Source organism: Gavia stellata, chromosome 32 (genome assembly GCF_030936135.1).
Source record: "Gavia stellata isolate bGavSte3 chromosome 32, bGavSte3.hap2, whole genome shotgun sequence".
NCBI classification, from domain to species: Eukaryota; Metazoa; Chordata; class Aves; order Gaviiformes; family Gaviidae; genus Gavia; species Gavia stellata.
In genome coordinates, this window is record NC_082625.1 from 1279597 (window position 1) to 1291777 (window position 12181).

General features: G+C 64.5%; 1 protein-coding gene across 3 annotated transcripts in view; it reads left to right on the plus strand.

The window, feature by feature from the left end:
* GNG7 (G protein subunit gamma 7) overlaps window positions 1–4144 on the plus strand; it is a 63444-nt gene extending 59300 nt beyond the window's left edge. For all 3 annotated transcript variants that reach the window (XM_059831671.1, XM_059831673.1, XM_059831672.1), the window contains one exon: window positions 555–4144. In XM_059831671.1, coding sequence (XP_059687654.1) covers window positions 555–680 — 126 coding nt within the window. In that variant the 3' untranslated portion in view covers window positions 681–4144. The remainder of the gene's footprint in view (window positions 1–554) is intronic.
* Window positions 4145–12181: the final 8037 nt, after the last annotated feature.

A 12181-nucleotide genomic window follows, 5' to 3' on the forward strand; every position in this document is an offset into this window, starting at 1 on the left:
ATTAAAAAAAAAAAGGGGTTGATGTTGGTCTCCAAAGCTGCTGGCACCTCCCTGCCTGGACGGTGCAGCCGCATTGCTCGCCCACCACCGCGGTCCCCTCTCTGCTGGGCTGCTCTGGGCTCTCGGTTCCCAGAAGACGTCTTTGAACTAAAATAAGCAGAGCCTTAAGTAATAGTTTCTAACGGTTTCAAAACCTCCATTTTTAACATCAGAGGATGGCCGCTGTCAAGCAGGCATTTTTTCCTTTCTTTTTTATCCCAAAGCCCTTAAAAATGAGAACAATAATATCTTCTTTTAAATCTCTTGCTCTCGGCTGGGAGTATTTTTCCCATACTCATCGCTTTATTTATGTCAGACCTTACAAGCTTTTCTTCTATGTCCATTTCCCCTTTTCATTTGTCACCATCTCCGTGAAGTTTCTGTTACGAAAAGCTGACCGTGGGCTCTCTTCCTGCCCGCGGAGCCTGGGAAGCGGTCGGTGGTGCTGCGTGGGCTGAGCTCTGCGTCTTCACCTGAATATTCTCATTAACCTTCTGCTTTCTTGCAACATTTAGGTCTCGAAAGCATCTTCTGAGCTAATGAATTACTGCGAGCAACATGCCAGGAACGACCCGCTGCTGGTTGGAGTGCCCGCTTCGGAGAATCCTTTTAAGGACAAAAAGCCTTGTATCATCCTATAGCTTTCCTCGCTCCGGCACATGCGATCTCTCAGGCAGGGCACCGTTCTCCATCAACTGAAACCAAGCTACAAACTTACAACTGCGCCGAGGGGTAAACACTAAATGTTGGATTCAAATCGAACTTAAATCTCAAAAAGAAAAAAAAAAAAATTGAAGTGGTTTAGGGAAGGGTGTCTGCTCCTGGGCAGGTGCCGCCCTGAGAGGGGTCAAAATTTAAAAACAGAAAAAACAGGGTTGAGGGGTGGGGGGGAGTATTTTTAATAGCGACATTCAAAATTGGTACCGGGGTGGCGGAGGCGGTGGGGGTTTTATTGCGTTTGCCAACGGGATGCAAGCCCTGCATATCGGGACCTCGCCGGCAGAAGCTTTGAACAAAGCTCTGAGTGGGTCTGATCTGATTAGTATCCAGTTAGCGCGTCATTGCAAGGATTTGCTCTGTTTCTTGAGAGGGAGCAAGGGAGAAGAGTCCAGGTGGGGAGCTATTTTGTAGAAAACTAGTACAAAAAAGAAAAAAAAAACCAACCAAAACACGGCTCGAAAAATTGCTGTTGCAAATGGATAAAGCCAGGCTGCAGGGAGGAGGGTGGAGGCCGGGGCTCCCTCCCCGCCCCACACGGCTCCGCTCGGACGAGGGGATGGCACCGCGGGGAAACGCTCTCTGGCGTCAGATCCATCTGCCGAGAGAGTTCCCGTGAGCGGCGTTAGAAAGCCCGAGGCATGGGAGAGGCCGGGCGTGAGCCCCTCTGATCACTTCTAGGGTTTCTCTGTGGTGTTACCACTGTTTTTCCCAAGTGGGACCGTACCGGGGGTGGGGGGAGGGAAGGGGCTTTCTGTTGTGCAGTACCACGTGAGAAATCTTTTAAAATTGGCCTTTTGGAGAGTCTCAGTCCAAAACACTAAAATTGGCAGATTTACCAGCATTTCCCACCTCCCTCTTGCTCACCGAGAGTGGCAGGGGCATTCGTTCCACTAAGCCCAGTTAATTTGGGGAGATGAGGGTAAGGCTGTAGAAGAAGAAATAACTCAATTCGGTTCCCATCCCTTGGAAATCTTGGAAAAGCGATTTAAACGGGGAGCGCTTTGTTCACTGACGTTAAATGCGCACGTTGCAGGGCCGGGGATAACCTGGCACATAGCAGCCCGCGAGGAAGAGGGGACAAGTAGGCGAGCCTTCCTCCTGCTGCCCGCCACAGAGCCCTGCGGAGCGATGGAGCCCGGCGGCTCCATGCCGGGGCTGGCGGATGTTCGGGAGAAAGATCAGAGCTCAGGGACGTCCCACCGCGTCTCCCCGTGTCGCTGGAGCTGCCACCCCGGGCGCGCTGGGTGCCCTGCAGCCGTCTGAGCCGCAGCATCGCTCACCAGCTTCCAGCTCTGTCGGGTCCTGTGCGTTGGGTTTAAGCGACCGAGCCCGGTCTGCGTCCGCAGGGCAGAGCCTGGGGCTCGGCGGCTTCTGGGGGGACGGCAGACGCTCCCCGTGGGAGGCAGAGGCATGGATCACTTTCCTAACCAGCACGCCGGTGCCCGTTCCTGGTTATCCCGAACACAGACACCCCACACTGGTGTCTGAATACAGGCGGTGCCAAGTTTTGGTTTTGGGAAGAGAAGGAAAAAAAAATCTACACCTGATGTGAAATCCTGGGAATTTTCCCATTCCCCCAATGCTTTGGATTTGGTTTGAAATGCCACGACCTCCCGCTGGGATGGAAACTGCACGTGGCCAACCCCTTCATGGGACAAGGAGTGCTTCCCATGGCCGCAGCCGCCGGCAGCCCCTGGGAGAGGGAGGCTGGAGGAGACCCTTGGGTTCGGCTTTCGGGGAAACCGCTGAACCACGCTTCTGTTGTCATTCAGGTGGAGGGAGGAAACTTGCAGCCCATACTGGATGCTGCCTGTGCTTAGACTGCTCGGAGTCGCTGGTGCGGGCAGGGCGCTGGGGGGCTTTGCCGGAGGCTTTTCAGAGGATGACGGTGTTCCCGGGGCTGCCGCTGGCTCCCACGGCACAGGGAGCTGCGCAGGGCGATGCTGGAGGCCGGCTCGAGGGCAGGGAGAGGAGCAGAGCCTGTGGCCGTGTGGCTGGGACCCAGGGGAGGCGGGTTGGCATCTTCCAGGAGGAAGGGCAGCTTGGAGGGTCTTCCTCCCGTGGTGCAGGGGTGGGCTGTGGGGTGTCGGGCTGAGCGCAGCTGGCCCCCCTCCAGCGCCGACCGGCCACACAGCCGGCTCGGCAGCACCGGCGCAGGCTGTGGTTAGCAGAGCTGCTCCATTTACACTTCTTGGTTGCAGGTATCTCACCATCGCTTTTTTTTAAGTACGCAATCACTTGCCTTTTTAAATGAATTTGGAAAAAAAAACCCACATTTTTAACACTAATGCAAACCACAGCACCTCCCGCGTACGTACGTCTTGCAGCTGCTTTCCCGGGGTCTTTTGCCGATCCGAACGTTTTGAACCTCCCCTCTCCCCGCCGCTGCGTCGTGGGCTCCTGTCCTGGCGCCAGCCTTGGGCCGGGTTGGCTGGCGACCCCCGGGATTTCACCCCGTCCCGGTGTGAGCCTTGGGGCAGGTGGAGCGGAGGGAAGTGGATTTATTTCCCTCTGTGGCCGAGCGTGTCCCCAGCCCTGCTCGCACCCCAGCCTGGCACCACGCTGAGCATTGGGCAGCAGCTCCGGCACGCGACAGGCAATGCCTTTTTGTTGTTTGTTTTTTTATTAAATCTTTCATCCAACATAACTTCAAGCTCTCAGATGCCGCATCTGTAGCGGGAAGCGAGCGCAGTCCTGAGGTGCGCCTGGGTTTTGCCACAGCAGGGCTTTCTCTTCTCCACGAGGGAATTTCCTCTGTCCTTAATCTAGTACAGTTCCAGCCTTATTTTTCTACTCCAGATTGCTGATTCTTCCTCTATGTTAGAGACCAGTGCATGGTGCTATAGCCGGCGACCCAGGCAAGTGCCCGAGCTGCAGGTCAGCCAGAAAAGCCTGCGCTCTGCGCGGCAGCGAGCAAGCGAGCGGCCGAGGTTACCGCAGGAGCCGGGTGCCGCTCCTCCGCTCTAGACCCGGGCAGGGGCTGTGTCCCCCCACCCCGACATCGGCTCGTGCTGCCCGAGGGGGCTCCGGGGGCTCCCCACACCCCGACAACCTTACCCGGGCGGGTGCCGGCCCTGCCTGTGTTCTGCCCTTCCGCATCCCGCCCTCTCCATCCCCTGGGATCGCAATGGGGCGGCTCAGGCCCGCGGCGCCGTGGCTCGCTGCAGGATGCTCTGCCGGCCAACGCGGCGGGATGCTCTGCCGGCAAAGCCAACCAGGCGTGCCACGGTTCGGCAAATTGGGGTCAGCCTGTGTCCCCCCTCATCCTTCCACCCGCGTGGGCCACGCTCATCCCCGGGGTCTCGCCCGAGTCGTGCCGCGGTGCCGGCGGTGGGATGGCCGGCGAGGGGCCAGGCGGCAGGTTTAGGTTCAGCGTGCGGCTGGAGCCGGGAGAAGGGGGCAGGGAGCGTCTGCTTGGGGTCCCCCGGGAGCCTGGGGACAGGGCTGGGGGCTCCCGGCACGGGGACGCCGGTGGGTGGGCCGGCGGCAGCAGGGTGCTGCCGGGAGCTGAGCGGGGCGGGCAGGGGCCGGCCGGCGGGTGCTGGTGTCTCTCAGTGGGTGACTCGTTAGGTGGAAAAATCCTCGACCTTTTATTTTATTTTTTTTTTTTAATTTTTTCCTCATCTGAGTAAATCAGTGATCATACTGTAGATGTTTTTGTATAGCATAACTATAAGTGCAAATTACAGTAGTTGCTTGTACTTTGTTAGTGCATTTGCCAAAAAAAAAAAAAAAAGGGAAAAAAAGGAGAAAAAAAAACAAAAAAAAGACACTTTTCAGGACTTTTTAAGTGCTCCAGATGGCGAGGGGGGAGCGGGGAGCCGGGGCCTCCCCTGTGCCGTGGCTGGGCGCGGGCAGGCGGTGCCAGCAGCCCCGGCTCCACAAAGGCCTTTTTTTGGACGTAAACACATGCCCAAATCTGTCTGGCGTTTCTTTTTAGCATGTGGTGAAGCCGTTGCCAAAAATAGAAAGGAGAGGGACTGAAAAAGAAAAGGGAGAGAGGAAACGTTGCTTCTATTTAATTTTTTGGTCCATTTTCCTTGTCCTCCCCTCCCTGTCTCGGGGACCGTCCCGGCGGCGAAGCCGGAGCCGGGAGACGCCCGGGCACCCGCACGGCACCCACCGACGCGGCTGCGAGGCTGGCGGGGTCCGGTGGTTCGGTGCCGGTGCTGGAGCCTCCCGTGCCCGGAGCCCAGCGGATCCCCCTTCCTCCGAGTACTTAAAAAGTCAACTTTATTTAACAAAGTAAAAATAACGCATTTACTTCATTGAGCAGAAGCCACGCGTCTGATACTTCGCGCTCTTAATTTTTTCTCTCTGGTCTACTATTATTATTATTATTATTTGCCAAACTCTGATCTTGTTGCCAAACGCAAATCAAGGTTTGTAAAGACTGTACTTAGGAAGTAATCGGTGTCTGTGACGTAGGCTCCTCATAACGTCTGCATTTTTGGATCTCTGATTTTTATTTCTGGTGTGCCATAGACCAATTTCTTGCACAGTGTTTAATATTTTGTGGAATTGTTGTTAAGAAGTGAATTGATAACACAATAAAAAGGCTCACTTTTCATTTTGCCAGATCTCCCGCCCAGCCTGTCCTGCGTCTGCTGCGGGGGGACGCCCGGGGGTCTCGGTGCTGCCGGTTTGGGGGCACGGCAGCCCCCCCGGCCACTCGCCCTTCCGGGAAGCGCCGGGCTGTGGCGGAGGAAGTCGCTAGAGCTGGGTGATGACAGATCCGTCCTGCCGCTTCCTCTGGAGTCAGCGAAGACCACCTTGGCCCCTTCCTTGGGGCGTCTCGGCCGCCTCCCCTGCCATCCCGCCTAGGGCCGCTCGGGCATCCCGGGCGGGTGGGACGGGGCCGTCACCCCGGGGGCCGCGCAGGGTCCCCTCGCTCTCCCTCCGCAGCCCCCCGGGGATCCCCCTCTCCCACCCTCGGGAGGCTGCTCACACCACCCCGATGCTCCCCATCGCCGGTGGCTCCGGAGCTGGCCGTTCGGCGTTGCCCGCTTCCCGGCAAGCACCGGCACCCTCCTGTCCCACGGAGCTGTGGCAAAGCAAAACTGAGAGCAGCGTTTCTTCCCTTTTCGGAGAAAAGGAAGGGACCTCCGCCTGCCCTGGCAGCGGCCTCGTCTCCCCGCTCGGCTTCCCGGCAGCTCCCACCCAAAGCAGCACCGGGGTCCGGTGCCGGAGCTGGCCGGCGGCCCCATGCGCCACGGGGGCCACGCTGCTTTCCTGGAAGGCAGCAGCCTCCACGCCGGCGGCTTTGGGGAGAGGCTTGGAGCAGCTCCTGCCCGCCCGGCCCAGCAGGAATGTGTGCTGCTGCGTATGGGCAGTCTGGAGCCACGCTTCCTCCGCGTGCCTGGAATAGCTGGGATTTTTCAGTGTCTGACCCCAAACGCTGAGCTGGGAAGGGTGGCAGCGGGACGGGCAGTGGGATGGGCAGCGGGACAGGCAGTGGGATGGGCAGCAGGACGGGCAGTGGGATGGGGAGCCCTGGCTGCAAACGGCCTGCCTGGCTCTGCCGGCTGCTGCTGCCAAAGGTCGGAGCCGTGGTCCTTGGGCCGAGCCCCATCACCCTGCACAGGGGATGCCCGACTGCCCGGCTGGGTCTCGGGGGACTGGTGCTGATCTTGGGGGTGTGTGGGGTGGCGGAGGAAGGCGAAGGCATGTCTGTGCCCGGCAAAGCCCGGGGAGCCGCAGGGGAGCAGAGGGGACACGGTTTCCCCACGTGCCTCTGGCCAACAGCAGCTCGGGGAGACGTGGCCTTGCTGGAGCCACCGGCACCGTCTCCAGCAAGGTGGGTGCCAGCCCCGTCCCCTCCCGCAGCCGGAGGTCCCGTGTCGGTGTCCCACGGCCGGGCAGGGATGAGCAGAGTTGCACCGGTGGGGGGGTTCCCCGCACCCACCATTTCACAGATGCTCAAACTCCCCCAAATTCACTTGGAACGCAGGGCCGTGGCGGGGATGCCGGGAGCTGCTCCCGCCTTCCTGGAAACCCGCTTCAAAGCAAACCCGCCCGGCGCTGGAGCCTGGCAGCGCATGAAAGGCCACCGGACCCTCCTGCCGGCGTGGAGCCGCGGGCTCCGGCACAGGCTGGGGATGGCTGGTGGCACAGAGCTGGGAGCGCGGCTAAAAATAACCCGCCCTCCTTCGCGGGGCTATTTTTAGCTTCTCTGCAGCTATAATTATCTGCCCTTGGCGGCGGGGCCAGGGAAGCTGCCGGCACCGCGGGCCGGGGCTGCGGGGACGTGACCGGGGTGGCCCCATGGACAGACATGGGTCCCACCGGTCCCACCAAGGGCTTGGCACCAGCACGTGCCCACGGAAGCATCCGAGTGGCACCGGGGTGCACCGGGGTGGGGGTGCACAGCTGGGGCTCCCCGCCAGCACCACACGGCCCCGGGTACATCCCGCCGTCCCTGGGGAGCCAGGCGAGGGAGAGCCCCGCTCCGACCGCAGGGATGCGGGGGCTTGGGGCCACCCGCGCCCCACCGCGGGGAATCCCTCCGTGTCCCCCACCCTCCAGCGCCCGCCCCCGCCGTGGTGGGGGATCCCAGGCCGTTCCTCTCCCCGGCGTGACACGGGGACACCGGGACACCCACGACGCACTGGGACCGCGACCATGACGCCATGGGGCGGCTTCCTGCTCCGGCATCCGGCCCCCGCGCACCATGACACGGGCCCTCATGGCGGGAGGGGAGTGGGGTGCAGCACCGGGACCCCACAGCCCCTCGGCCGCCAGGGTCCACCCTGGCTCCGTGCCTCAGTTTCCCCACCTGCAGCACAGCCCCTCTCCAGAGGCTGTTCGCAGCCAGAGCTCAGGATGGGGGCGAGGTGCCAGAGGGGGTCCTGCGGGGTTGGGGTGGGCGATGTCCCCCCCATCCCCTGGCCGAGGAATGGGCAGCCCCATGCCCGGGGGCTCCCCGATGTCTCCCTGTGGGTGGATGCCGGGGCGGCTGGGGACAGAGCCCGGGGACGGGGCCAGCCCCGCTGCCTGCCGCCAGCAGCCACCCAGCCCAGACTCATAAATCAGCGGCTGTGGCCTCCCCAACGCGCCGGGCTCAGACGGAGCAGGATCCGGCCCGGCCCTTGTCTGGCCGCAGCCGCCCCAGAGCCAGAAAGGGGCTCGGTGTGCCCCCCCCATCCGAAACACCCCCATCCCTGAGCCCCCCTCCCTTGCATGCACATTTGCACACATGCATGCATGCGCACAGCACCCCGCGCTCCATGCATGGGTGTGCAAGGTCCTGGCGACTCGGGGGGGGCGCGGATGCAACCCCCGGGGGCCCCCCGGGTCACCGGGACCCCCCACACCCCCTGCACCCACAAAGACACACGCAGTCGCTTCTCCTCCTCTTCCAGCAGCCGCCCTGACCAGCGTTCCCAGACAGGGGTGGGGGGACACGGATCCAGCCCCCCCCACCTTGGCATCAACCCCAGCCCCACCGGGACCAGGGGTCGGCCATTTCCCATGGAAAATGGTGGCACGTGCCGGGATGGAAAAGTACCGTCCGGCTTCAGCTGCGTTCCCCGAACCACCGCGGTCCTCACGCGTGTCAGGGCACACGCGTGTGGGTGCCGTGTGCCTGCAGGCGTGCATGCACACGCGCGTGTTTTTTGCTTGCACACATCTGTGCCGGGCTCTGGGGAGCCGTCTCGCTCGGGGTGCGTGCCCAGCACCCCTCCTGCACGCCCGGGCGGGATGTGGCCCTGCTGCCAGTCCCCAAGGTCTAATTATCGCCCAGGGTCTAATTATCGCCCGGTGCTAATGCTGCTGGCGTCGGGCTGGCCCTGGCCGGCTCCCCGCGCCGCCGGCACACTGGCACCTTGTGCCGGGGAAAGGTGTGTGGCCGCCGGCCTCGCTCCAGGGCTCCGCCGCCGCGACGATGCCGGGGGGCCGCAGTGGGGATGCCAGTGGCCACAGTGGCATGGATGCTGGGGGTCACGGTGCCGGGGGGCCGCGGTGGGGATGCCAGTGGCCACGGTGGCATGGATGCCGGGGGTCACCGTGCCGGGGGGCCGCGGTGGGGATGCCAGTGGCCACAGTGGCATGGATGCCGGGGGTCACGGTGCCGGGGGGGCCATGGCTCTCACCAGCCAAGCCGACCCAGGCCAGGACCCCCGTTCCCAGCCCCAGGCCCCCTCTCCCACCATCCCTCGCCCCGGTGCTGTAGTGCTGGCAGGGTGCTGGCGTGGGGGTCCGGCCATATGTGGCCCTGTGGGTGCTGAATCAGGGCCCACCCCAGACCCCGCAGTCGCCCTTGGCGTCTGGGCTGGCTCTGGACGGGTGGAAAGTGCGGCTCAGCGTCCAGCCGGGATCCCCGCCGCCCCCGTGCCCAGCCGGGACCGCGGTGAGTCAGGCCGGCCTGGGACACCGCGGCTTGGGGGGGCCGGGGAGCCCTGGCTGGGGGCTGCAAGAGGGAGGGGTCCCCCTTGCCCCCCACTGACCGTGGGGTCCCATTGCTCCCTCTGGCTGGGGGGTCCCTGGGGAGGCTCTGGGGTCCATGGGGGGGGTCTGGGGCAGTGTTGGGGCATCTGGGGGGGGTATGGGGGTTCCTGGGCAGTGCAGGGGGGGGTCCTCTCCTGCTTGTGACCCACTGCAGGATCAGGCCCCTGGGGTGCAACACGCTGCCGTCTGGGGGGGCTCAGGGGGTCTCTGTGTCCGGGGCGGGGGGGGGCCAGGGACAATGTGGGGGGTGGGTGGCATGTGTGTGCGTGCGTGTGCGTGATCCGGCACACGTGTGGGCGGTTCCATGTGTGCTCCAGGGTGGGCTGCGGTTGGGGCTGCACCGTGGGTGTCCTGCCCAGCCGGGGGGGGGTGCTGGGGGGGCGCAGGGCGCCGTGGGGCCCACTGCCGCGCTCCTGGGGGCTGCAGAGGGGGGCCCGGGGGGGACCCGGGGGTCATCACCCCTCCCACCCCCCCGCCACCCCGGGGCCGTGACTCAGGCTGGCCTGATGCACTCATCACACGGGTGGCTGCGCGGCGCAGGCACGGTGTGTCCTCCCCGCTGACACCGGGGACAGGAATGGTGGCTGGGGTCACCGGAGCCTCGTGACCTGCTGCCTCATCAGTGAAATGAGTTTCGGGGAGGCTCAGCCTGCCCTCCGGCCCTTTCTCTCCTGTTTTTCCCTGGGTGCTCCCAGGCACCAACACCGACGGGTGCCCCCGAGCTGGCGCTGCCCAGGCTGTGCCGTGCCGTGCCGTGCCGTGCCATGCTCCTTGCCAGCGGCCTGGAGGCACAGGGTGAGCTGCAGCCGTGTCCCTCGCTGCTGCCCCTGGGCTCACCCAGAGCACCCCACGCTGCTCCCCGCCAGGGATGCACGAGGGGGTCCCTGTGCCCCCCAAACCTCCCCCCTCCGGAGCCAGACTCGGGGCTCAGGCTTTCCTGAATTGCGCTGTGGGAGGGGTGGCTCTGCCCTTCCGCAGATGGGGAAACTGAGGCACAGGAAGATGGTGCTGCCAGGACCGCGGTCAGGTGAGGAAGGCTCAGGGCTGTGACTCACCCCATGGCCCCACAGTTTCCCAGGGTGCCACTGTCGCTCTGTGTCCCCCCCTGTGTCCCCCTCCTTTGGCGGGTTCAGCCTGGGGGGGCTGATGGCTGCAGGCAGAAATCCCCCCCCCCGCTGGGCTAGCTTGTCCCCCCCCGGGGGCCGGGGCCCCATCCTGCCCCCACTGCACCAGCCCCACGGCCCCCCCATCAGCCCCCCGGCTCCAAGCTGAGACCTGCCAGCTCGTTGCAGGCGTGGCCGGGCAGCCCTGGTGGGCCAGGCTGGGTGGTCCCTTGCCGTGTCCCCCCGCCACCGGGCTGCAGGGTGGGGGGGCCGTGGTTTGGGGAGCGCAGCCCAGCCCTGCGCACAGGGCGGGTATCGCCCCCACTGAGGCCCTGCCGGGTCCTGTGGGCCCCCCAGGCTGCATCGGGGGGGCACCCACTCCCATGGCCCCCGGGACGGCTCCAGCCCGCGGTGCTGCAGGTGGGAGGAGGGCTGCGACAGGTCCCCGGCTGCCTCGGTGGCCTCAGCCGAGGCTGTCACACTCACGCCACTGTCCCTCCGTGCCTCAGTTTCCCCCTGCAGTCAAAGCCCAAAGGGAGGGCGCAGGGCACGTCCCCAAGACATGAGGCACCCTGGGACGGCCACCGTGTCCCCAGCCAGATGGGACAGTCACCGTGTCACCAGGCAGGATGGACACCGTGTCCCAGCCGGGCAGCATTGCCCTCCTGGCTGTGTCCCAGCCGGCCGCGGGGCTGGCACAGGTCCCGGCCCTTGGCAGGTCCCCGCGCCCCGACGGGACGGGGTGTCCCCAGCCACATGGCTGGGCCAGGACCGTCATCCCGGCCTGACACCGCTGCACACAGCGCGGTGCCTGGGGACGTCACGTGTGCATGCGTGTGCGAGCATGCGTGTGCATGCATGTGTGTGTGCGTGTGAACTGGGGCGGCTGCAGCGGGGGCGAGCGCGGGTGAGCTCAGGTCAGGGCCTGCTCCGACGCGCCGATGCCGGGATGCTCGGAGCAGGGCTGGCAGCTCCCGCGCTGCACCGGGCCCCGGCACGCACATGCATGTGCACATGCACGCACACACACATACATGTGCACAGCCCTGTGCCCAGGCGGGTGGCTCCTGCCCCCAGGAGGGGACCTGGGGAGCCCCTGGGGGTCCCCGCTTGCCATGGAGGGGGGACCCCGCACCCCGCCATGCCGGCACGGTGGCACAGAGAGGGCGGCCATCGCACCCGCAAGTCGCTGCCTCAGTTTCCCCTGAGCCTTCGGGCTTCATCATCCCACTCGCCGTGTCCCCATGTCCAGGCACCCACCGGGGGGGGACAGTCTGTGGGAAAAGAACCCAGGAGTGGGGGCACCCACCTCGGGGGGGGGGGGCCTTTAAGAGCGCAGGTGCCCACGGGGGGGGGCAGGTGCGGGGAGGGTTTATCTGCGCGGGTGGGGTCACAAACACACACCCCCCCCACTGCAGGAGGAAGGGACCCCTCAGAGCGGCCCCCCGGGTATGTGCAGCGCCGAGCACCGGCTGAGTCCCGGCTCCCGGGGGTGGGAAATTCCCGCGCTATGGGACAGGCTGGGAGGGGGGGCCCGGTCCCGGTTCCCACGGAGGGAGCTGCGGTTTCTGGGGCTGGATCCCAAAACCCCGGGTCAACCCCCACCCGTGGAGGGGGGGGGGCGTGCCTCAGTTTCCCACGCAGTCGCAGCCGTGGGTGTTTTTTGCGGCCAAACCCTTTTTCAGAGAAGGCGGGGGGGGTGTTCTCCTTCCCAGCAGCGTGGGGGGCCCTGCACGGGTGGGAAATCCCCCACACACACACACACCCCACGGATGTTTGGCTGCGGAGCCCCCGGGGGGAGCCGGGGCTGCTCCGCACCCCAAAAGGCGCCGGGGAGCGGCTGATGCCGCTGCCCGGGTGAACGGCTCCGG